The sequence below is a fragment of the Anneissia japonica genome, unplaced genomic scaffold (genome assembly GCF_011630105.1).
Source record: "Anneissia japonica isolate Jap-2015-1 unplaced genomic scaffold, ASM1163010v1 scaffold1951_len603592_cov169, whole genome shotgun sequence".
In the NCBI taxonomy this organism is placed as follows: domain Eukaryota; kingdom Metazoa; phylum Echinodermata; class Crinoidea; order Comatulida; family Comatulidae; genus Anneissia; species Anneissia japonica.
Genome location: NW_022741522.1, coordinates 109503 through 136077, shown reverse-complemented (window position 1 = coordinate 136077; position 26575 = coordinate 109503). Strand labels below are relative to the sequence as shown.

At 33.8% G+C, this 26575-nt stretch overlaps 1 protein-coding gene across 1 annotated transcript in view; it reads right to left on the bottom strand.

The window, feature by feature from the left end:
- Window positions 1-24542, bottom strand: part of LOC117118719 (serine/threonine-protein phosphatase PP1-like) — a 55308-nt gene extending 30766 nt beyond the window's left edge. Inside the window, exons 1-3 of the mRNA XM_033263392.1 lie at window positions 24361-24542; window positions 14799-15062; window positions 12031-12236 (exon numbers count right to left, since the gene is read on the bottom strand). Of these exons, the coding sequence (XP_033119283.1) occupies window positions 12031-12236; window positions 14799-14867 (275 nt within the window). The 5' untranslated portion in view covers window positions 14868-15062; window positions 24361-24542. The remainder of the gene's footprint in view (window positions 1-12030; window positions 12237-14798; window positions 15063-24360) is intronic.
- Between the last annotated feature and the right edge of the window lie 2033 nt (window positions 24543-26575).

Here is a 26575-nt window from a genome sequence, read left to right as displayed (position 1 = left end):
TGTACCTGAGTGGTCTTCAAGATTGCTGGACAACCAATCAATACAAATTTAGTGTCAATAGTAATCAATATGTGGGCTCAATAGTATTGAAGGGCTTGCTGAATTCAACCTTGGGAGAAAATAACAACAGGAAATTCCTTAATGCAAGACTTGAGTTATCATCTTGGTTCTCCAAGTATCAGCACTGCATCTCTTCATGAACACTAAATTAAGTAGGATTGGGAGGGCGGGGGTTCACTCCCAACCTGACCCGGTCTACGTCCCAGCCTAAATTTTATAGATTGAGAGTAAAGATTGTGAGTGCATTTGATAGTTAATTTTGTGGTGAGCCTAAACTGTAACTAATTTCTCATTTCAAAAAATGGAAAATTGCATTTATTACATTATCAACACATGTTTAATTACATTTACACTATATTAAGTATATGTACAGTAGTACAGTATATGTACATCATTTTACCTATCGGGCACATCTTTGATTTTGGGCTTTGCTTGACAAAGTTTGAAGAAAAGCAAGACTAACAAATATATCAAAAGTGGTGGGTAGTAGAAAAACCATATTCAAAAAAATTGGAAAACCAGATAGAAGAAAAAAAAAGTTTTTCTGAAATTGCGGTAAAAGACAAAAATCAACCACTGTCTACTCAAACCTAGAACCTTTCACATAAACACGACAAATGTCATAATCGTACAGTATCTACCACAAAATCTTTGTGGTAAATTCCAAATGCCAGAATCAATTGAAAACCTTTTCATTCTTTAAACATCGCTGACGTCAAAATCGGAAGTTGGATCTCAAAAGAGATACTTGTATTATTTGCTAATGGTTCTATGACGCTGACGGTGAAACATCATAGAGCACTTGAGGAGCCCAGGAAATTAAATATTCAATTTCCGTCAGACAAACTACGCAGAAATTTGTTTAGCAATGTTGAAAATTTGTTTACTATTATTAGAGTGTTTGTTTGTTTGGTATGGATGCTCAATTGCAAAGTGAGTTCAGATTAAATGAGACATCATGCATTTTCTCTGGAAAATGAGCTCACATTTTGAAAATGCGTGATTTTATCGAAAGGAAGCATATGAATAATTCAAAATGGCTGAAATAGATGCTAGTGTTAATTATTTGTAAAAGACATAGATTACACTGAAGCAAAATACTTACTGTTAAATACTTTTTAATATTAAAACTCAATTAACTTTAATTAAATTAATTTAATCTTTGATATCTGATTATCTGTGATCTTTAAATTTGTATGGTTACATGTTGAGGGTCCAAAATTATTATCAGTCACTGAATGGTATACTCTTCAGTGGGGGAGGGGGGGTGAGCTTGATTTTTGGGGAGACTGGTAAGACAGAAGTTTTTTTTGTTTTTTTTTTTTGGGTGGGGGAGCATACACTTCTGTGAACCCCTAGATATGCCACTGATCCCTCATTAAATGTGTTTCAAATATAAGTGTTATTTAATATCTTTAGTATCAATTTTAACAATGTTGCCATACTTTTTCTTTTTTTATTGTTTTACTGGTGAAATAAATGATATGATATGATATAGAAAAATGTTGACTGCCAAATCTGAATGGGGAAATGTTCTTCTAGCATTGCAGTATGTACTGTAAACATCTTTATAGCAAATGGAGGGGCAATTTGAAAACCTCATAGCAAATTATATTTTTATATGTATCATTTGTTTTTTATGCAATACTTGAGAAAAACAGGTGATGACCTAATTCAAAAATGTTACCACCATAATATAATTTAATTAATTAAATTTTGTTGGAGACTGATTGACATGTCTTTACCAAACCAGCATGATCAACAAATTTATGACAACTGTACTGCATGTTGCTCTAGCTGTACAGATGATCCATAGATTCCCAATTAGGAAAACTGTATTTCATATTACCTTTAGGTTGTCATCCGCTCATAAAAATACAAATTTGAAATAACTGAGTCCCTTGTGGTATAGATTGTCAATGAATAATTCATGATTAATTCATGAATTATTCATAATGACCTCATTGCAGATAAGGAGATCAAGTATTTAATCTTTTAAGTATTTAATTTTAATTTAATGTACAATGAAGAAGGATGTGGGGGGGGGGAGAGAGTGGGTGGGCAGAGAAACGATATTTTTTAATTTTATAGTAGGAAAAATAATTATTTAGCTAAATTGTCACACAAATAATGTCATCAAAATATAATATTAGTACAAGGTTATTTTACAAAAGAAATATTTCCACTTTTATAGGCCAATGAAAACATCTCCCAAACGATATTTTATAATTTTATAGTAGGAACATTAATTATTTAGCTAAATTGTCACACAAATAATGTCATCAAAGTATAATTTTAGCACAAGGTTATTTTACAAAAAAAATATTTCCACTTTTATAGGCCAATGAAAACATCTCCCAAACGATATTTTATAATTTTATAGTAGGAACATTAATTATTTAGCTAAATTGTCACACAAATAATGTCATCAAAATATAATTTTAGCACAAGGTTATTTTACAAAAAAAATATTTCCACTTTTATAGGCCAATGAAAACATCTCCCAAACGATATTTTATAATTTTATAGTAGGAACATTAATTATTTAGCTAAATTGTCACACAAATAATGTCATCAAAATATAATTTTAGCACAAGGTTATTTTACAAAAAAAATATTTCCACTTTTATAGGCCAATGAAAACATCTCCCAAACGATATTTTATAATTTTATAGTAGGAACATTAATTATTTAGCTAAATTGTCACACAAATAATGTCATCAAAATATAATTTTAGCACAAGGTTATTTTACAAAAAAAATATTTCCACTTTTATAGGCCAATGAAAACATCTCCCAAACGATATTTTATAATTTTATAGTAGGAACATTAATTATTTAGCTAAATTGTCACACAAATAATGTCATCAAAATATAATTTTAGCACAAGGTTATTTTACAAAAAAAATATTTCCACTTTTATAGGCCAATGAAAACATCTCCCAAACGATATTTTATAATTTTATAGTAGGAACATTAATTATTTAGCTAAATTGTCACACAAATAATGTCATCAAAATATAATTTTAGCACAAGGTTATTTTACAAAAAAAATATTTCCACTTTTATAGGCCAATGAAAACATCTCCCAAACGATATTTTATAATTTTATAGTAGGAACATTAATTATTTAGCTAAATTGTCACACAAATAGGTAGCGATGGGAATTGAACCGGGAACATAGAGATCTCTACAGTTCAGCGCACACACAGAGTGGCTACCACCAGATTAGCTGACTGAGCTAAGCAGCTCTTCATTATAACAATCAGCCATTACTGGAATACACAATGGTTAATGACAAAAACTGATGATTACACTATGATGATGGTAATATTGATGATGAGCTAAGCATCTTGTCTTATAACATTAATAATTAAAAGTCACCATGTGTTTCAAAGTTTGGCTGGCTTTTATGACGGAGCACGGATGCATTCAACAGCCAAGTTAATAATAATAATATTATAAGAGATGAGAATACAAGAATACATAAAATACATACTGCCCTTTATGATTAAATGTGTTTTGCACAAAATATCATCTATGACGTTAAGAAAGTAATGCATATATTTTTTTTAATCTGTTGTAAATTACTGTATAATTTTCAATTCTATTTTCGTCATTTTGTTTTATTTATACAGAGATAAATCTGCATTTACAGGTAAGAATTAAATATTATATCAAAACTTAACACAAGAATAAAATACGTATGAAAGAAGTGGCTAATTGTTATAATATAATAGATAGATTTATAAAACGTGTATGAAACATTTAAAAAAAAAATGAATTTTTTAAAATAAAAAAACTAAAATTAAAATAAAATTTAAAAAAAAAGAAAAAAAAAAGTTAAAAAAAAAAGAAAGAAAGAAAAAGAAAAGAATTGATCGCCCAAAACGCATCAGATGTTACTTTTGGGCATCTAGAAAACAAAATTTTGCAGGGGCATTCCCCCTAGGGGAGTGTTATCTTGATCAGCCCCACTTCCAGTTCCCCCTTTCGGACATCTCTGGATCCACCTCTGACTTTTTACCCCTTCAAAGCATGTTTACACTATACTGTACTCCGAAAACGACGAAAAAAAAAATGTCTACTATCTGTGTGACATAATCTTTATTGACTGACCAATTAATCAATCATTAAGTGAGGGGGGTTCAATCTATGGTCAAGTGACAAAAATAATATGTTTATGCATATTATTCAATAATGGATTAATTAAGTGAAGTGTATGTACTTCTTGATCAAAATTCCAAATGTGTGTTCAAGCATTTCCTACATCCTTTAGTACTACCCACACTATCAATTTTTTTTTCAAAAAAACAAAACTGCTGTATGCCCATATATAGTCATGATGTGCCTATATATGGATCATGAACATAAACAAATGTTGTATGGCCATACAATATATAGTCAATGATGTGCCTGTTTCTGCTTCTCATCATGTTGATTATCTTGTTGGCAAGTGCAATAGACTGCTTGGGCTGATGTGGCGCAATTGCAAAAACTTTGACAGTCAAACTAAACTACATCTTTATTTCAGTATTAAACTAAACTACATCTATATTTCAGTTTTATTCGCCCAAATTTAGACTTTTGTTCAGTTATATATAATTCTATTTCCAAAACCCAAGCTTCACGTATTCATCGATTACATAATCGCTTCTTGCGCTACATCAGCCACAACCATAAGTTCCACAACATTCCTTACATTCAATCACAGGAGTCCCATAGGCAGTTTTTTGATCTTGTTTTTTTATATAAATGTGTTAATTCCTTTTTCGATTTCGATTTGTTAAGTAATTTTAGTCTTAGAGTCCCCAGTCGGCGTCTTAGAAATAATCCAACTTTTCATATTCCCTTTAGTAGACTTAACGTGCTTAAAAATTGTTTTATTAGTAGATTAAGCTTAGCTTATAATTCTCTTGTTTTAAGGAATCCTGATATTGATATTTTTAGTGATAATTTCTCTATGTTCCGTAACAGTGTTAGAAATATCTTACATATTAGGCCCACTTAATCTGATATTATCACATTGTTGTTATTATTATTATTACTATTATTATTATTATTATTATTATTATTATTATTATTATCATTATTACTTTTTGTATTTATTTTTGTATTCTTCACGTTTACTATATTTATGTATCCATTTGATGTTTGTGTTCCCTCCTGTAAGTGGTGAATTTTATGTTTGCTGTTGGCTGGGATAATAAATAAATAAATAAATATATGGTCATGATGTGATGTCATCATGACCATAACAAACGGTTGTATGCCCATATATAGTCATGATGTTCCTATATATGTTCATAAATTAAATTGAAATGCATCTTACACATGGATTTAAATACACCATAGATTGGCTGGGCAATTGGGGAAAAAAAAATTGAATCATATATTGTGTTTAGTATAAATGAAGCAGAACATTAGCTATGTAGATTTATCCATAATCATTCAGTCCTGGAAGCCTAAATGCCCTGTCTTAGCAGTGACGGCGTCAGGATTTCTCCAGGGGGTCCAAGGTCCCTGATGTCACCAACATGAATAAAGTGGCCGTAGTCAGGAGTCGCTAAGAAACCTGTTGAAAGCGGTCCAGGGGCGAAGCCTCCCAAAATATGACAGTTTGGGGGTTTCAAAGGCTTATTCAATCGATTTAGAGTCTCATGTAAAGAAATACATAATTTCTTGTTCTTCCCAAGGTGGGGGGGGGGGCTAGGGCTCCACGGTAATATAAGATGCGTTTAATTTAACTTAAATTTTAATGTTCATTTTGTCAGTTTAACAAGTCATGGTGTCCTGGAATAGGGGAGGTTAAAGTTAATCTATCTTTTCCTAGAAATGGGAACATTGGTTATTCTTATAAACACAGCTCATCTGCAGTAGTTATCAATTACCGATACTTAAGTAGCAGCTATATGTTAGTGATATGAATTAAGGGAATGTTTTCTTTTGAATTTAACTTCTGGTTGTGTTTTGTTAACAAATCCTTGAACTAAAATTTTTTAGGTTATACTATGTATAATCTTCCATTTGATTTATGTATCGATTGCATGTAATACATTGCCTAGAAAGAACATAAACATTGCTCTGAAAGGGGAAATCGAAGGCAGTATATTAAATCAGTCTCGGCTCAGTTGGTAAATCATATAATGTAGATGAAAGGCGAGACGTTTTCTATACCTTGTTTTAAAATTAACCTGCCGCCCGCAAGTAATGAAGATTTTGTATAAATATAAAAATTACAATTTTTACCAATTAGTGCACCCGCCATTTTGAAAAAATGGAAATTTCAGAAAAAAATTACCTCCAAAAATAAGATGTATATTTTTTCCTAATTATATAAATTTTTAAAGCATTAAACCATCCCATCCCATTAATACACTGTTTACATTCACCAATATACTTCTATTTTTATTTTCTCCTCCATCTAGATGTCTTTGGCAAAACTATTTGCTAAATAAGAAAACAAAATTTAATTGTCATTTTTTTTCGCCCTCCTCTGACGATCTTGAAATATATAAGTTTGCGAAACAAGTATAAAAAGGTCTCACCTTACCTAGAGAGAAAAAACATGCCCTATAATAATAGGGAAATCCAAGCACTATTAAATCAAAATGGATTCAGCTCAGATGGTAATCAAAAGTTTGTGAATATGAAACCCTAGTGAGGATGACACCTTTCTCATGGTAACATGGATGTTGTTACGCGAGTCTGACAGAGAAGACAGCGAAAGCTATAGTAAGCTAAGTAAAGACTACAACACTAACACAGTTTCTCATGTTTATTTATATACAATATAACAAACAATTTTAAGAGGTATAATATGAATATTGTACAGGTATATTATGAAATACCTTGAGAAAATATTGTAACATGGAAAAATAAAGAAGTCAGCATGGCTTCATAGATCAACTGCTACAGCACCTGATTGGTAATCAGAAGGTCTTGGGTTCGAATCTTGATGGGGTAATTATTTTTTTTTAAATAATTTAATATTCTTCATTTAAAACGCCATTGGTTCTTACACTACAGTACCTCTTTTAAAGTATAAATACAGGTCTCCATCCAATTAGTTTGGTCTCTAATTAGAATAATAAAGATACTACACATTTCTTAATACAGGACCACAAAATGACAAAAAGTAAAAATATGTGGTCTTTAATTGGAGCAGTCTTAATTGGAGGGGTCATTATTGGGAAAGTCCCTAATTCGAGGGGTCTTTAATTGGAGTAGACCTTATATTCAGGTTTTAAAGATTCTTATTTTAGTATTTGTGTTGAGATAAAAAAATCTTCTGTATTATTAAACAAAATATTGTTTGTAATTGCTTACTTTAAAGATATTCAGTATATTTTTACCATATTTATAGAGGGTGACCCTTCCAGCATATCCTAGAAGGTCGACTGATATTCAGGGGTCCTCTTTAAATAAATGGATTAATGTGATGCATTTATTAGCAAAGTCTCTCTATGAGGTTTGGTAGTGGAGTTGTTTTTAGTCGTGAGAAAAAGTCTGTCACAGGAATTGAACCCAGGACCCTGGGATTAGAAGGCTAGCACCTGCCACTTAGCTATACAACTCACACTCCTTCATAATTGGCTTGGCACTATTAATCAATTTCGTCTATCTGTAAATCGCCAGTGTTTTTTAACCTGTCTCAATGGACGTTGATAATTTGATCTTTCCAAATCAGCAATAGAATTTTAAATTAATTGAAATTTTGAGGTTTTTCAAATTTCAACACAGTAATTTGTTTCATCTAAATTGATATTGATTTTATAATAAAATTATCAAGTGTAGGATAATTAAACTTCCCATATATTATGCATCAAACATTTAATAATTTTGTTAATTTTTGCCTACTAAAACACTTTTTCTATATTATACAAAAAGAGAACTGTACTTTCAGGAATACATATTACACCAAACTATCAGGTAAAACTTAAAATAGAATTGGCAACAAGTAATAACAAATAAAAATAGAATTCAAAGAAAATATTGTACTAAATTATTGTACTTAAATATTTAAAGTAACTAATTCATGGTTTAAATTAGAACTACCCAGGGTTCGTATCTGTAACTTAAGGCAGAGTTCCAGTCTGGTATGCTACTATAATCAATTGGGTTTTTTTTTTGCACAAATATTCATGTTCTAAAACAACATCTGAAATTCAGCTCAACTCACCTCACATTTTATTCATTTTTCTCTTTAGTTATTCATTGAATTGGAGGAAAACCGATTTCCATATCCTTGACTGAACATTTGTTATACCTGCATCTGAGCCTACAGGTAGCTGGCTATGTCCACTTAAAAATTATATTCCGTAGGTGAAGTATTAACAATCAACTACAAAGGTTAGGTACAAATAATATGAATGTCACTCCAAAAATTATTGTTGTACGACTTTGCAGAATTCACATTAAATTTTGTCCATTTTATTCTATTATTTGTTCATATTAAACAGTATTACATGATTTAATAATAAATAGTAAATTATAATTCAGAACAGCAATTCATAATTTAAAGAGAATGGAAATGTTTCACAACACTATTTATTTATTTATTCTTTCTTTAGACTGCATACACTTTCAGTACTTGAGTACTGATTTTCAAAGTGGTACAGTTACAAACAAACCGTGAAATAGAAGGAAGATAATACAAAATAAAGTCAAAAGAAGATTCAATGTAAAACTTAAAAATTAATAGAATGTTGGAATGAAACTAGGGTAATTTCTTTAAAGTTAGTTTTTGTGTCGTTTGGAAGTTCATTCCAACTTTTTGAGGTATGATATAAGAAAGTCCTCTTACCTTGGCAGATATTCCAAGGTGGTACAATTAAATCATTATGCGTTTGGCTACATGTGCATTTTGAATGTATATCATGATTAAAATTAAATTTGGATGTTAGGTATGGAGGGGCATGCCCTTTTAAACATTTAAAAGTCAAAAGAGTTAACTGTTCATTCCATCTAACATTGAGTTTTCTCCAATCAATCCAGTATCTAATGTCTGAGCTACTTTACATGCGGTGGTAAATCATCATCACCCACATTTAGGAATAATTACAGAAGTATCTTATATGCAAATTTAACTTTATCCAATGCAATCTACATGTTGGCTTCCCTATTTATTATCTTCCTCCACAAACATAATTGAGAATAAATTAATGGATGTTATCATCAGCATCCCATTTATAATCATTAATACCACATACTGTTATAGACAGTATTATAATAAAACAGCAACAACATTACACTGTTGAAATGAATAAACGAATGCAAAATTGAACAAACGAAGGAACAAATGAACGAACAAATGGTTATTAAAGACTGAATAAATGGATCAAATACTGGTCACCCTCCAATTAAGGACCACTTCTGGATCAGGGTTTCCATGGTCAGCTTTGGTCTCTAATTAGAATAATAAAAAAATAGGAACCACAGAAAAGTGGTCCTTAATTGGAGGGGGTCTTTAATTACAGAGACCGGTACATTAATATATAAATGATGAATGAATGAATTAATGAATTAATTAATCAATTAAATAAATGAATGAATGAATAATATAATCCAAGACAACTATAGAGAACTCAGTAATCAACGGTGAAACTTTCGAACGATCGAAAAAGAATGAGGAAGTTGCATCTGGTTGCTTGGCCGCTTGTGCTTGGTGCCAGGAGTAGACTGTTCTATTATTTTTGGGGGGTGTTTCTCGTGGGAGGAAGAATAGACAATTAGTCGGTTTATCCAGGTAAGTATTCACGAAGTAGACGAATGAATTAGAACAAAAAATGATAACAATGTTTCCTGTCACTGTACCACTTTGAAAATCAGTACTTACTATAGTACTGAAAAAGCGCCTACAGTTTAAAAGAAGATTAAATAAATAAAATACTGTACTGCGTTTATACTTTAAGTCTGTATAGAGCCCGGTTTCTTTAAAATCCCTACAATTTTGCTACAGTTTGTTAACTGCAATTGTTGCACTAGCGTAGCAGTCACCGATGCAAACGGGAAGACTGCCCAATACGACCAACCATTCAGCATCACCGAAAGCTTTCGGTGATAACGTGTAGCAATTTTGTGGAAACCAAGCTATTAAAGTGCAGGCACTTGTAATTTCCAGTTTATTACTATGTGAAATGTTATGGCATTGCATCTAATGGCTGCTTGGTGAAAATTAAATATAATCGTTCATATTAAGTAATGGCGCATTAACCTTTTCTTAAGCGCCCTTCGAATAAAGAGTCTGCATGCAATCAATATGATGTCTGTGTTTGCTTTTACTATGCGCTTTATGGCATTTGAACACATTGTAGAAAGGGAAAATAAAGCATATTTTATCACATCATAATTCTAATAACGTGCAAGTGAAATACACTAGCCTTTTAACGTGAAAGTGAAATACGCTAGCATTTTAACACACATTTTTATCATATTTGTCACAGTACTTGAACTTTTTAATGAATATTTGTAATGGTTTTGTGAATGATATTAATAATTGCAATAACATTAAATAAAAATTATAGTAATGATAATAATAATAATAATAATAATAATAATACAGGTCTCCCTCCAATGAAAGACCACCTCCAATTAAAGACCATTATTCTGTGGTTCCAAATATTAAAACAAATGTCTTTTAATCTCTATTAAAATTAGAGATCAAAGCTGCTAATAACTAAGAGAAACCTTGGCCCCTATAGTGGTCTTTAATTGGAGGGAGACCTAATAGCTTTAATTATTTTTTGTGAGATTCACCATATGTGTTTGTTTTCTTTGAGAGAATGTCCCTTTTTATGGCTTTACTGTTTTTAATATTGTCGTTTTGTATGTGTCTTCTCATTTTATAATGTTGTTTTTTTTGTTTTTTTTTATATATTCCATGTTTAGTATGTTTGTGTGTGCCTCGGAATAGGTTTACCTAGATAGATGGCGCATTATAAATGCATTATTATTGAATCGTACATTTCAAAACTTACTTACAGTATATGTTCCGCAAATAAATTTATATTGAATTTAATTGAATACGTTTATATTAAACAAATAAATATAAACTATGAGAGTAATGAACTTTGGCAATGATCAAAATGGAAGACATCAACCCCAATCATAATATGTTCATACAGAATATTTTACACATATTTATTTATTAATTTATTTATTTATTATGTCTTTTTACTGCATGCACTTTCAGTACTTGTGTAGTGTTTTTCTAAAGTTGCATATTAAACAAATATTGAAAGCAATGCAAGTAACATAAACATTCCAAAATATACAGTACAAATAATTAAAAATTTAGTAGAGTTTTTAAGAGATAAAATAGTCATGTCTATGAAATTTTAGTTGTTGCTTGTGGAAGATCATTGTGGAACAATAAGGTTATTATGAGTTTGACTACATGTACATTTAGAATTGGAATCAATATTGAAATAATGATTATGTGCAATAAAGATGTATGAAAAGCACAAACATACATTGTTTTTTGTTAAACAGCATGGACTGCGATAAAAAATGTTTGTGTTGTACAGAAAACCACTTGCTGTGCATGGCTTAGGTTTAATTACTACACATCCTACAAAGAACCTAATGGTCCGTAAGCGCAGGTTAAAAAGGGGTTGTATGGACCAGTACACCGGGGTAACCCCTACTCGTCTCGAATTCTTTAAAGTGCACATGAGCCAATTGTGTACACTGGGCCTACGGTTTTATAGTCCTTATTCAAGACGACTTGTACCACCACCAGAACCACAGGCGAACGTGCCGTTTGAACCAGCGCTGGTATTACAGTATGGCTGTATGTTGCGGTGCCCCCCCCCACCTTAACCGCTATTCCATTCGACTTGCTTTTTTGAAAGAGCATCGAATCTCCAGCATTTTTCGCATGAGAAGTCTAACATTTGTTATTATTTTATTATAATTATTATTATAAAGTAGATAATGTCTATAGAATAGGTCATGAATATTACTGTACCTGTCTACGTAGTCACCAAGAAAAATGAAGTTGGCCTCGGGTGGGTATCCTAGCTTGTCGAAATGCCTCAATAGGTCATCGAACTGTCCGTGTATATCGCCGACAATTCTGACTGGTGCCGCCAGTTCTACTACCATCGACTGCTTCAGGAAAATCTCTCGCGATAGCTGACATAGTTGTCGAATTTGTGTGTCTGGTAATGATGCCTGGAATTGACATTAAAAATATGATTTTTTAAATATATGATGACAATTAAATGTTTGTTTCTTGCCTTTTTGAAAAATAATTGACTGTAGCTCATAAAAACAAAAAGAAAAAAGCACAGTAAAATAAGAAAGAAAAAGAAAATAAAAAAAAAAAAAGAGAAAAGAAAATTAAAATGTAAATCACATTTTCAAATGTCAGTCTTACTTAAATTTAACTGGCAGGCAGTGAATACTACACTAAAGTTTATAAACTACAAAGGAAACAGTTTTTGTAACATTAAATTGTTATTTTTGTACTGGTAAAGATGGCTGTCCACACATTTATTTCTGGGGAGCGTGCACCCTCAATTCCCATTACGTACATCACTGCTGGTAAAATGAAGTCAACATGTTCTGTTTTCACAAAGCAATGCAAACATAAACTCAACAGAAATCGCAGCAACAGTAAATAGTATGTAATGTACAGTAAATGCAGGTTGATGTGTTTGTTTACTCTGTAGGGGTAATCTTTAATCCCTATATGTGCTACCCTTTGCATCTCTCGAGTGGATTATGAGTGCGGAGATGCAAAAGTACAATCGCTCACGTTATCAAGGCTAGTACAGTAGTACTGAACATGATTGATGTGTTATACTGTACATACACTTAAGGCACAATACTATGATTCTGTACAACATACTCTATACTAAAAAAAAAACAAAAAACAAATGTTTTATGAGTTAATAATTTATGATGGGACTACACACCAAAGCCAAACTAAATCCGAATAATTATCAATGTAAACCTTTGGAGAATGCGTAGAGTATTATACACACATAAACTACAGCACGTCTGCATGTCAAAATTTCACAATTAGTAATGAGTAGAACTTTGTGCATGCTAAAACAAAGAACGCCCGATCACTACGGTATGTACAGATACAGTAGCATTGAATTGTCAGGTTTTTCTGCCTGCGAAACCTCTATTGGATTGAGTAGGTGGGGATAGAAGCAATGATTTCCTATGATGTGTATTGTACTGTAGGCCTATTATTAGCCAGACAATCAAGCATCAATTTTGATGTACTGTCCAGCAAAGGATTAATTATTGCTGTCCAGACAATCAAATTTTCTTTGACAAAAAATCCAATCCAATTTACGGCTTGGGTATGACATTAAACTCCATCCGGTCGAAGCGTCGGCGACTAAACTGACAACCCTCGCAGATATGTCTTAATAGTGGCTGCTGAGGGGAGGGTGTTTATGGTCAGCCAGCAGCAAGAAAAACCAATAGCTGAACAAAGGGCGGATGAGCTCCTCTGAGTCAACGGCCAACCATTAATTAGTTTAAGGAATAGCAGTACAGTAGTTTAGTCTCATTGTTATTATTGTTATTACAGTATGATTATTATTTTTATTTTATTTTATTGTTATTTGCATTTTCTCAGTTGGCCTATAATATTTCTTTGTAAAGCGCATAGGGGCAATGTGCAATATGCGCTACAGTATATAAATACAACATAATTATTATTATTATTATTATTATTATTATTATTATTATTAATCAGAACATTTGTATTAAGTGCTGCACCCCACATATTTAGGCACCTCACAACCCACAAGCAGCCGTGATCATTGCCTAACCCAAGCATAGAACAAGTAAACAAATCAAAAGAAGCAGTGGCAAAGTTTGGAATCATAAATAAATAATGCAACAATAAATAAAATAAGAATAAAAATGGGATAATAGTTAAAAACTGTTGTATGCCCATATAGTCATGATGTGCCTATATATGGTCATGATTTGATGTCATCATGACCATATATAAGCATGTCACATGTTTCTTTCGAATACTATTTGATAGCCTAAACATGGCTTTATATTAACAGTATTTTGTCCTGATTTTTAACAATCAATATTTCATGATTACGGGTGTTGTTCATGGCCCACAGTGCAAATTTAATAAACAGGCTTTTGATTGAATGGGCATTGATTCAGTGTTAATTAAGTTTGATTTTTTTATTATTAAACGACACAGCAGAGCTCTAACAAAAGGACCGTTAAACATTAAACAAGATGTACAGTATTTTTAATTGTAATGAGCAAAATCAAAGGCAAGCATTTAATTTGGTCTTGGGAGATATCGCTGTAACCATCTGCTACATTTCATTACATTATTTTTGTGAATCAGGTACAATATTAGCCTGGAAAGTAGTCACTATTTTCACTCATAAATGTAGCAAAATAATAAGACACTATTCAAAGTAAAAATATTGAGAAAATTTAGTCAGCCTTTTATTTTCAAAATATGTCGACTGATTCCTACAGAGTAGGCCTTTGCACTAAAGCCCAACAGTGTTTTCTAAATTACAGTCTGTGATTTCTATTACTTTGTATTGATTGAAAAGAAGTGCAGATTGATTAGTCAAAGCATGTACGTTTTTGTAGACAAAATGACTATTACAACATTCCTTCTCTTTATCCTCAATCTCAGAATGTCACTCATCTTGTCAGTTCTAGACTTTAATAAACAAACAGAGCTACTGTAAAGCTTATACCTTAAAAACCAAAGGTAAAACTTACCTGTTTTGGCGTGTCCCTTACTACTAGCAGTTTCTTAATAATTCCATCAACATCAAGCTCCTTCTGCATCTTGAAAAGCTCTCTGCGTCTACGGGCCTACAATTCTCACGTGAATCCAACAGAACAGATTTTCTATTTCTGTTCCTTTATTCCCTGATTACCTACACAGATCAATATTCCAGGTGGTGTATTTGTGTTGCTGGTTTCAGTGTTTGCCTTCCTCCTACTTACTCTACCCAGAGGTATTATGATGAAAGCTGTAGGCTGTGAAAAATAAACAGTTTTGACAAGAGTGAATGGCAGAGATCAAATAGTGGACAAGCATTGAATAGCACACCAATCAATTGGTGGCTTTGAAAGACCTTCACAATTATTATGATTATGAAGTATGTAGTTAATAGTATTGGCCTTGGCAGACCTATTTGATGGCTAGGCCTACTGACTGTATTTTAAATAATGCTGCTACATCATGATTGAATGTCAAAAGGTTATTGTTATACAGCATTGTAATCCAGGGTTATAATATTATGCCTTTGCACACATGTGTTGTCCGAAACACGCATGTTTACAGTATGTATACGTTAATGTGTTATATGAGACTTTAGCAACAATACTGTATCAAAGGGGTGGACACTTACTGTAACGGATCAGTCCATACTGAAGTATTTCTATATCCGACCAAAAATTGGTTTAAGAATCTAAAGATATGTCCAGACTATTAAATTTTATCTGACAAAAAAACTGTTTTATGCTCATATAGTCATGATGTGTCTATATGGTCATGATGTGATGTCATCATGACCATATTTAGGCATGTCACATGTTTTTGTTAAATAAAATGTGATAATCTTGTCGGGGTTAAAAACTTGTGTACATGAACAATAGTGGATTACACTGAATTACTCATCAATACATGAATATATTGAGTCAAGACCTTTCTACAAAGCCCCGCCCCTTAGATTTTGTTGCTAAGCTCCTGTGGGACAACATGTTTGTTTGTGGGACAAGCATGTAATCCCGGCATGTTTTGATTGGTCAGTTGTTAAGTTTGATTGACACACAGAAAGGTCCATCAGAGTGCATCACATGGTTCATCCGTATCAGTGTTAGCTTGCAAAAATTAATTAGGATTTTAATACATCAATCCGTTTGATTGACGATTGAATTACAATAAACAACGTATGTTATACTGCTTTTTAAGAGACTTTGAAGGGATGATGCTGCCTTTTGCCTTAAACCAAAAGCAGCACTTTAAAAACTAATCTCCCAGCGGGAGTGTGCGTCTACAGTGTGCTCTATGCTGGCTTTACAGTATTATGTTTGTGTCGACATGGGATTCGGTTATCTGAGCAAATGTGTGGTGTTGTATTTTTTTATGAATTGTGTACAGTAATAAGGTGCTAAAGATGACCCATGACCCATCATGCACCTTTTATGGCCCTCCACCTACTTTTACTAACCCCTTTGACCATCCTTAAAATCATATAGTGCTTACAGTACTAATGTTATTAGCCCACCCTTAAATGTTTACCTCCCACCCTTTAGTTTTCTACTGTACAACTACAACCCTCTAGGTATTGTACATGTGCTATTACCAATAATACTGTACTGTCATTGTTGCTTGTTGCATAATTCAAATTTCTAATCACGTAGCCTCTTCATATAATTGTACAAATGCATCAGTTTATAATATTAAATTTTATCGATCAATAATGGTTTACACAATGTCCTATCACTGACATGCATTAACATCCCAAATTTAAACTGTTGTGTTCTTAATTGAATGACTATACTTTTGATCAGAAGTAAATAAATTCACTGGATTCATTTATATAATAACATTTGGCCATTCCAAGGCAAAACAACATGCACAAAAATATAATAGCACTGCAGTTTATTGCTGCCTGTTGCATTCAAATTCAAATTTTGAATGATATAGCCTACAGTACTCATATAATTAATTGTACAAATGCATCAGTACATTTATCAATCAAAATTCACACAATGTCCTGCCAATGACTTGTATTTAATGTCTTACATTCATCTTATTTTTAATAATCAGAACCACATTTGTTGTATTTCATAATGAAAAAAGAATTTACAATTTTATGTCTTTCCACTAGCCTAAAAAATCAAAGAATACTGAATTATGAATTCATAAAAAAAACAATACAGTATGAATGTAAAAGTTCACAATAGCAATTTAAAAAAAAAAAAAAAACATTAGAAAACTGCACTTTTTATTTTGAAATACAGTAACAGTTCAAAAATATCAAATATTATGAAAGCTACAGTTACTAATAGTAAAAATTAACTTTCATTTAATTGGAGTTTCAAAATAGGGTCATTACTTTAATCTGAGATAATTTTGTAATTTCACTGTCAGTGGCCCTAATGGAGTACTGTAGTATGCAATAAAAAAAAAAAAAGAACATTATTAGAAAACTGCACTTTTCATAAATTTATGATATACAGTAGGCCTTTACTATGCTGTAGTTCAGTTCAAAAATATCAAATGTTATAAAAGCTATTAAGTATTAAATTAACTTGCCAAGGGATTGAGTTTCAAAAGGTTATACTCAAAGTTAATTGCAATTTCCCTATCTGTGGTCCTTTTTAAGAGTACCAGTAGAGAAATTGACAGAACAATTAAGTTGTTAATAATCTATATTTGCTCGCTCGCAGTCATCAGCATAAATGCATATTGTGCGATGCTTACTTGTCTTCATCTGTGATAAATACAGTATTCAGTTTTATGCGGGTACCGTATATCGATGAATTGGTAGGATTAATTTACATAATTTAAAATAATTGCTATGCTTTAACAAGATGTTTAACTGATACAGTATTCATTATTAAATTAATATAGTTAATTGTTTGTTAGTTACAGCTAACAGGTACTTGTGTAATATGAAAGAATCACCACCCCACCCCCCCATTGATGAATTGGTAGGCATAACTTACATAATTTAGAATAATTTATATGCTTCAATAAGACGTTTTATAAAGTGATATACAGTATTTATCATTATGAAGTATTATTATTTATTATAGTTGTTTGTTAAATTAGGTCCTTGTGTAATATGAAATAATCACCCCCCTCCCCCACCTGAAGCTTACTATACATTCCTAATACTGGAAATGGGATGGAAATTCTACAGTACACTGTTATACATTACACTGCTGTACAGTACATGTTTTGTTTTCGTGCCTCAAATAAAAAAGTTACACCGTACTGTATATCATTATTATTTGTGCAAAATGAGGTTGGTCAGTCCCTACCCAGTAATACAGTATGTAATAAGGATACAGTTACTGTAGAAGATTTTGGAATGGAATTGGTCTGGTACAGTGCAACAATACTGATAGTTAGCCATACGACTAGAAATAACAGGTACAGTAGAGGGCGGCGTATTCTGTGTTGATATTTTTTTAAAAATCTGAGCCAATTAAATTCAAACAAAATTAAACACTGCGCCTCCAAATAGTTCACTAGAGTAAATTTTTTGTGCATGTCATATCTGGATACATGATCATCATGAACTTTTATTATTAACAAAAAATAACATCTGTTGAAAAGTGAATGAAGACCATTGGAGACAAGGATGCTGCTAGGATGCAATGTCTGATACAAGATGGTACAGTGGAGCAATTGATATGAGATGACAGAAAAAATTGCTAGTTAAAAAGCGATCGGATCATACAAAAATAATGTACTGTAACAGTGTATGTAAATGGATCATTTTGACTTACCAAAATTGTAGTTTAATAGGAAAACATACACTGTACTGTACACAGTAATAAAAATTTCATTTAAATGGTGAAATCAATTACTGTATGCGTGTGCCTAGGTGGGTAAAAATATCATGTCGTTTTGAAGTGTTTTTAAAAGAAAATTAAATTAAATTTACAGTACTGTAAATACTTACATTTACTCATACAGGTACAACAAATAATATAATAATAGCTTGCTGTATAACACTGTACACATTTTTTTAATTTTATAAGAACACATTTTACAAGAATACTGTGGCTGAAATTGATAAAAGAACAAAATACGAACAGATTGACACTGAGGTAAAATGTCAAATGTAAGGTTTTTATTATTTTTTTTTTGAAATATAAAAACCAACAAATCTTATCACTGAAAACACTGAGCCTGGGGAAAATTTTACTGATTCTTATAAAAAAAAAGTGTATTTAGTCAACAACCATCGTACAAATTGCACATCATCGATGCAAGAGACCAAATTACAGTATTTTTCGAGGTTATCCCCAAGCTCATTTTAAAAACAAATTGAAACGTTTTATTTCTAAATTGGGTGTTGATTAAAATGATGTTCAATGCTATTTCCTCCTAATATTGTAATGTATATTTATTACTTCTTTTATAACTACAAATTTGTAATTCAGCCACTAGGCTACGATTAGTCTGAACTGCAGTACCTCAATTATTAATTACCATACAAATATTTTATTATAGCCTTTCAGTACGTCAGTGAAGCTACTGTAAATAAGCGGATACGGGAAGTATGGTTTTTGGTTAGCTCCTTTTCTCTAAGTCAATGCAGACGTTGTTTTCGACATCGGTGGGTGGAGCCCTATTCTGGATACATACCAATTTAGCGGACATGCTTTTCGGAACTGTTTTTAGTTTAAGTACCGTAGTTTAAGTCAAAATATTAAATAATTTACTACTAGTTTTTCTTTCCTTGCTGTAAAGCGCATTGAGGCTTTTTGCGGAATGTGCTATAGAAGAATGTAATTATAATTATAATTATTATTATTATTATTAATACCATACACAGTACCATGGATGGATGCCTGATGCATTATTAATATATATTCCAACTTGTCTGGCATTTTATAAACTCTAGACTCTTAATAAATATAATAATTGTTTATTATCTAGAAATCCTTTACACAGTACATTTTACAGTATCTCTTTCCTATATTCCATCTCATGTAATAATTTCCGTACATTTACAGATTTGCTTCTAAGGCAATGAAAATTTTATATATGTACAGTATTTCTAATACACAGATACTGTACAATACAGTACATACACATCCTAACTGGAACTCTCTCTGTACATCAGTGTTAACTAGTTTTCAAGCAAGCTTCATTTGACAACACCATTTATCACTGATCAGATGATTTAATATTTCAATTAACTCATTTCATTTTGCAGTCACAAATTTCAGTTCACAGTAATTAACTTATCAATTAGTTTAACAATCACTGGAAGGGAAAGGATGTCAATCAAGATTACTCAACTTCTAATCAGTGGCGGTGCCATCAAGTGAGTACAGGAGGCCTTCGTCGGGAGCCCAGGACCCCGTCATACCCCCCATTGGAGAAAAACCAATTACATCATTTACTACTTTTTCGGGAATCACTGTAGATCAAGCATACAGAGAATGTCATTTCCAGGTATACTGTATATACAGTAGTTTAGAGGTGCCTAAAATTGTGCCAAATATAGTGAGGCTGAGGAGGTGAATTTGGATCTCATGGGGGCCCCAAGTCTCTCACATTTCCGGCCACCTAGGGCAGGTGCCATAATTATAACTTGGACCTCTTGTTAGGAACCTTAGACTAGGAAATATCTGGTAGCACTACTTCTAATGATAGGGTAATACTATATAAGGATTGAACATTTAAAAATTATACTGAAAGGTTCCCAAATTTCTAGCCCTTTCATAAAAAAAAAAATTAAATTATAATTTTTAATTACTAACCAATTCAATATTTTATGCAACAAAGGCACAGAATTTAATTTTCATGTTTTATATCAGTACTGTAGGCCTACTGTACAGTACATCCACTGAAGATTTTGAGATAACATGTGAGTCACAATTTGGTATTATTTTTCATTCTAAGGTCAGTATTTATGTAAATGGTATAGAAGCTAATAATAGGCCTACAGTACTTAGCAATCCAAATATGTCATTATATAAACTTATTTTAGCACAACACAAGAGGTTAAAGTACTTTCAATATTTATTTTATGCCAGAAAAATAGATACTGTATGGTGACCTAGCATACAAGTCAAATCTGATATTACTTCGGTGATGGGGTCAAATTTAACATCAACATCAAAGTAAACAATGAAATTTAAATCCACTCAATTTTAAATAAACTTAAAGTACTAAAGAATGTGAATCTAATAAAGTGCTATGAGACTTTGAGAGCCATTAATTCAAACTGCAACAGTCAATATATCTAGCTACAATAGTAGCAGAGCCATTAAAAAAGATGAGTTATGTACAACAACAAAATATGATCTGGCAGCCAATCATTAAACTTGGCTGTACCATAGAGAAAGGTTGTGCTATTATTCTAACTACGGCTAGTCTAGGCCTAAATTGTTGGCCTACAGTAGGCTAGGCTTAGCATTGTGATGTCTTGTTGGGCTGACGACTACGTTTCAAGTTTTGCCGACTGGCGCTCATGACATGCTGGTGAGAACCCTGGCGTGCGGCAATACTATACAAAAGTTTCTAAGCTGAATAGAATCCAGTCTAAGAATCCAGATTCTAAACTGTCAAAAGGCTGGGGTTGACTTTCCTCATTGTGTCTACACTGCCCCCACAGGGTGCAGTAGACACTATGTTGTCGAGCAACATTGACCTTTCTAATTCCGATGGAGGTCATGTGTAGGCGGACACCTAAACTTAGGTATGTGTGGTTAGTAACAGAACAGTTGTCCTGGTAACAAGATAAGGATATCACTGTCACTGCAATGTATCTATTAATTAGGAAATACCATGGTGTACTGTAGTTTATACAATGAATAGGCAATTATACATGACAGTATAATGTCAACACCCCCACTTAGGGCCCCGTTTACGAACTTTCGAAAACCAGATAACTCAAGCCTGAGGTGATAATTAATCATTCCTCAACTAGCTATAATTACTAAAACATCTGGAATTTCTGGGCTCCTTTCCAGATAAGTTTGGAGGGTTGGAGGCTGCCTCGGGCGCAATAGCCCACAGCATGGTGTCAACTGACCTTACTTTTATGAGAAATCTATTCAGATTAAGCACATGAGTCTGCAATTTCTTTTCATTCGTGCCTTCGTCCAGTGACATCGCTAGAGTAGTCCTCTCTTTATAAATTATATTATCCAATTTTTAAGCCGAAATATTAAGTTTATTTTTACGACGACATACCACTTTACAATGGCTGCAGCTGAACAGAGTGGGAGGACTGACGAAGCAACCCAAACGTTAATTAGCATATGGGGAACGACATCCATACAAGACGGTTTTGATGGAACCCGACGGAACAACGCCGTTTATATAAAGAAATCGCACAGACGATGTGGGAAATGGGTTATATCTTTACGTACGCGCAGATAGTTACCAAACGCAAGAACCTGCACAAAAAATACACCTAGGAAAAGGACTCTAACGGGAAGTCAGGGAACCACCCCCCCAACAGAATGGCCGTATTTTGAGATGATGAACGAAATTTTTGGCGATAGCCCATTTCTTGTCCACCACACACTGTCGACACGTCGTTGTCGGCTCTGAACACCAGTGGAAGGAACTACTGTAGTAGTAGTAGTGGTAGTAAGTCCATAGGCTATTTTTTTTCTTTGTTTTTTGTAATTTTCCCAGTTGGCCTAGGCTCTAGTTTCGGTAATTCATTGTTGAATTGCCTTGTTGGGCTGAGGAAGGCTAAGCGGTGAAGTGTTTGTTTTGTTGAAAGACCTATACCTTATGGTCCGTATCCGAATAAACTTGGGGTTCGTAAACAAGCGATCTAATGACCTACCCTCTGGGCATTATGTCATTTTTGACTTATCCGGTTTCGTTGAAAGTTCGTAAACACAACCTTACTCTCATGATGTTAAACCATTAAATCATTAATCATTTTCCACATCATCGTTTCTATAGAATTAGGCAGTGGACACACGCTCCCGCTGGGAGCCTGTTTTTTCCACATTGCTGTGGGCCTTAATTTTACTGTAAAAGCAATTTCAACCAAACTCAACAATCGATCAATTAGAACAGGGCTACGGTACATGTGGGAAAACGTGTTTGTCCCAAAAATGTTGTCCCAAAAACGCACATGTTGGCATTCGTTAACATTGTCATTTTGTGGGACCTTTAGTGACAACTATTCAAAAGGTGAGGGTTAGCAGAAAGTTCCATTAATTTTCTACTTTTCATTTTTAGCAAAATGAGAAATCCAGAGAGAGGACAGTAATGGGATGGTTTAAATTTTATAAAATTAGGGAAGAAATATACTGTACAGTACAATCTTATTTTTTTAGAGATTTCAAAGCAGCGGTAGGAATAATTATTTTTTTTTAAAATTAATAAATAAAAAAAGAAAAAGAAAACTTATTTTTTTCTGAAAATTCAATTTTTTGTGGCGGCGGGTTTTTTAATGAATAATAATACGGCAACAACAGAACGAATACGGTAGGATGCTTAAATCTGGCGCACACCGCATCGATGGTTGTCAGCCGACGCGATTCTATGAGGAATGACGAGGTACTACTGTACATGCAACCCGCTCCAAGACTAATACTGCCACTCGGCCCACGGCCGCTCTCCGCAATGCAGTGTGGGCTGGGATTGGGGATACAAATTAAATCACGTACAGTGTAGGTCTCCTATTGCACTGATTGGATAAATTAAAGAAACCTTAAAAAAATCAGGAAGACATATAATTTTAATGGTACATAGGGTATTATTAACATCAGATGTATTTTTCAAAAATTTAATATATATAGTTTTTATTTTAAAAAATAAACCTATCAATAGATAAAAATTAAATTGCTGCAAAGTACGCTGGTTTCAGTCTAGCACAATAAAAAATCGCATACAATACATTGCGATTAGCCCAATCATGAACAAGCCACATTAAGACATACATTACATAATGGGTTTTTAAATTTTAGTACAGTTTAAAAATGATACAATTAAAACCGGCACTGATGACAGGCCTAGGCCTAAAAAAATGCAATAAAATAACTCCAAAACCCGGCTACAAGATTGATGTTATTAAGTATACATGACAATGGCTATTCTAAATAATGTAAATTATGTAATAATGTTCGGCCTATTTTAAAAGTATTATGCAATGAACAGGCCTAGCCCCCCTCCCCCACCCTTTGATAAGGGCCTAGATAGGTAGGCCTAGGCCTAGCCTAATTATTTTTCCCAATACAACATCCTAAATTAACAATCAGCAGAAAGTCTATTAGGGCCTACATTTGAGATAATTTCTTAGCGGTGAGATGTTAACCGAGCGTATGTAGGCCTATTACTTGTCTAGGCCTAGCTTACTGCAATCTCCATCACTACACTCTAGCCTAGGGCCTAGGTCTAGCTAGGCCAAGACATTCATACACTCACTCCTGAGGAATGTTAAACTGAATCGAAGAAGGTGGCATGGGAGCAGGGAGGCCTGCCTAGCTAGGCCTAGGCCTAGCTCACCGGTAAATGTTACATCCATATCAATAATCTTTCAAATTTACCATTCTTCAATGCAAAAGGTTAATGTTCATACACACTGCTTTTAGAAATATTAGCACATACCTTGAACGCATGACAATACCGGTATTTCCAATTTTGTAAAAATTTTTACTGATGATACTTCTTTAGCGAGCTTGGCTGTTTCTCTAGTCTACTCAGCGAGAAGCTGTCAAAATGCATCAAATCAAGCAATTCAAACGTGTGTGTTGGCGGTCGGCAGAGGGGGAGGAGCGATCTTAAGATGCGGCGCAGATCAAACGGAGTCAGCGTCATTAATTGCTATTCGTCGCGGTCACGTGACTATTACCATGGCAATTATAAATAAAATAGATTGAGGTAGTAGGAGATCACTCGCTCCGCCGATGCGCGTAATCGTACTTTCAAAGATAAATATTTCAGCAATAGGCCTATGCAAATATACAATTGGTTGAATTAGTTTGGAATAAGAAAAATAAATCAGAATTCCATTTGAAAGTTCATAAGGACGCATCAAACTCGCAGTGGTGGCTCAGGTCCGACAAGTCCGGGGCGGGTCCGAACGAAGGGGGCCGACTACTGCTAGCCTCAATCAAGGCCCCCAGAATTATATAAAAAAAAAAAGAAAAAGAAGAAGAAGAAATAAATCCTGATACGATTCATGGAGGAAGTTTTTATGGCTTTGTAGGTCCCAAAATTGTGCATTAGTCCACAATTAGGGATTGGCAACCAAACAACGGATATAGGAAAAATAAAATCGTACTTCCCCGGTTTTCGTCCGACGACTCCGTCGTGGCGTCGGCTGACGGGGTGGCGGGGGAATGACCATTACGATGATTATGATAAATGATTAGGCCTATGCCCTGGTTTTGATGATTATAACGTAATTGTGAACATGATCATCATCATCATCATCATCATCATCATCATCATCATCATCATCATCATCATCATCATCATGTGTTGGTGGGGTGGGGTGTAGGCCTAGTCCTGAGATTTCTGTAAAATATATGTCGATTTTATAAATTGCATTATGTATTGTAGCACCTTTGAAATGAAGGCGTGATATAAAATTTCTGTGAAACCACTGTGCGGTACAAAAATTGTTGTGATGATGGTCATCCTTATTACATAGGCCTAGGCCGGGTATCCTTTTAAAGCTGGTGGCCGGTTTTAATCGGTTAACAATCGTCATCAGCATCCCTCTTTGATTATCCCCTACCAGTCTCTCCCAGGGGCGGATTTAGGGGGGGGGGCCGGCCCGGCCCCGGCCCCCCTTTTGGGAGGTAAAAAAAAGAAAAAAAAAAGAAAAAAAAGAGAGAAAAAGAAAAAAATGATAGCCCAGAATGCCTCAAATGTTATGTTTGGTCGTCTAGAACACAGAAATTTCGCGGGGCATGCCCCAGACCCCCTACGACAGTGTTGTCTCAATTGGCCCAACTTTCGGTCCCCCTATCGGCCCAACTTTCCCCCCCCCCTTTTGGACATTTCTGGATCCGCCCCTGTCTCCTTCCCATGACATAGGCCTACGCTACGCCTCTATACAGAAAGCCAGACTCTTGTTTAACATTTAGATTTAGATTCTTTTATTGACATCACTCAAAACAAGATAGTATAACAGTCAATATACAATAAATGACAAAACGTGACAACAACAAGAGAAAACAGCAAAATGAAATCAAGTGAACGTTTGGGCTATAAACCTAATGCCAGAGTAGGTGGTCGTGAGTGGCCCTATCAGAAAACATTTATTTGTTAGTACATTAGTGAAAATTTGCCGAAAAAATTATTTTTTTTTTAGCAATGTCTCAAGGGGCCAGATTGAAATCGGGCGGGGGTTGAAAACCGTGGGCATAGTCACTGTCACTGTCTCGTAATAATCGAATATCGATCGAGTGTTCGTCATTAAATCATTGTTCTTCATCATACGTCCTCCTCTCCTCATCTTATGAATGACAAACAAAAAGCAGAATACTAACGTAACGATAAATATTTGTGAAGCACAGGGGTGGCGCCAGCACGGGCCGAGGGGGGGGGGGGCGAGGGCCACGTCATGGAGAGCTTTTCCCCTCCCCCATGGGAGTTTGTCCCATGGGGGACAACTTGTTTGTTTGTTTGGCTCATTAGGAGACTCTAAAATCGATTAAATAAGCCTTTGAAACCCCTAAATTGTCAAAATTTTCAAAACTCGACCACGCCCACTTTACTTTCGTCGGGAAAATCTGACCCGTTGTTGGGGTCATCCCCCACCCCCGTCGGGCAAGTCCTGGCGCCACCCCTGGTGAAGAAGTTTCTCGACAAT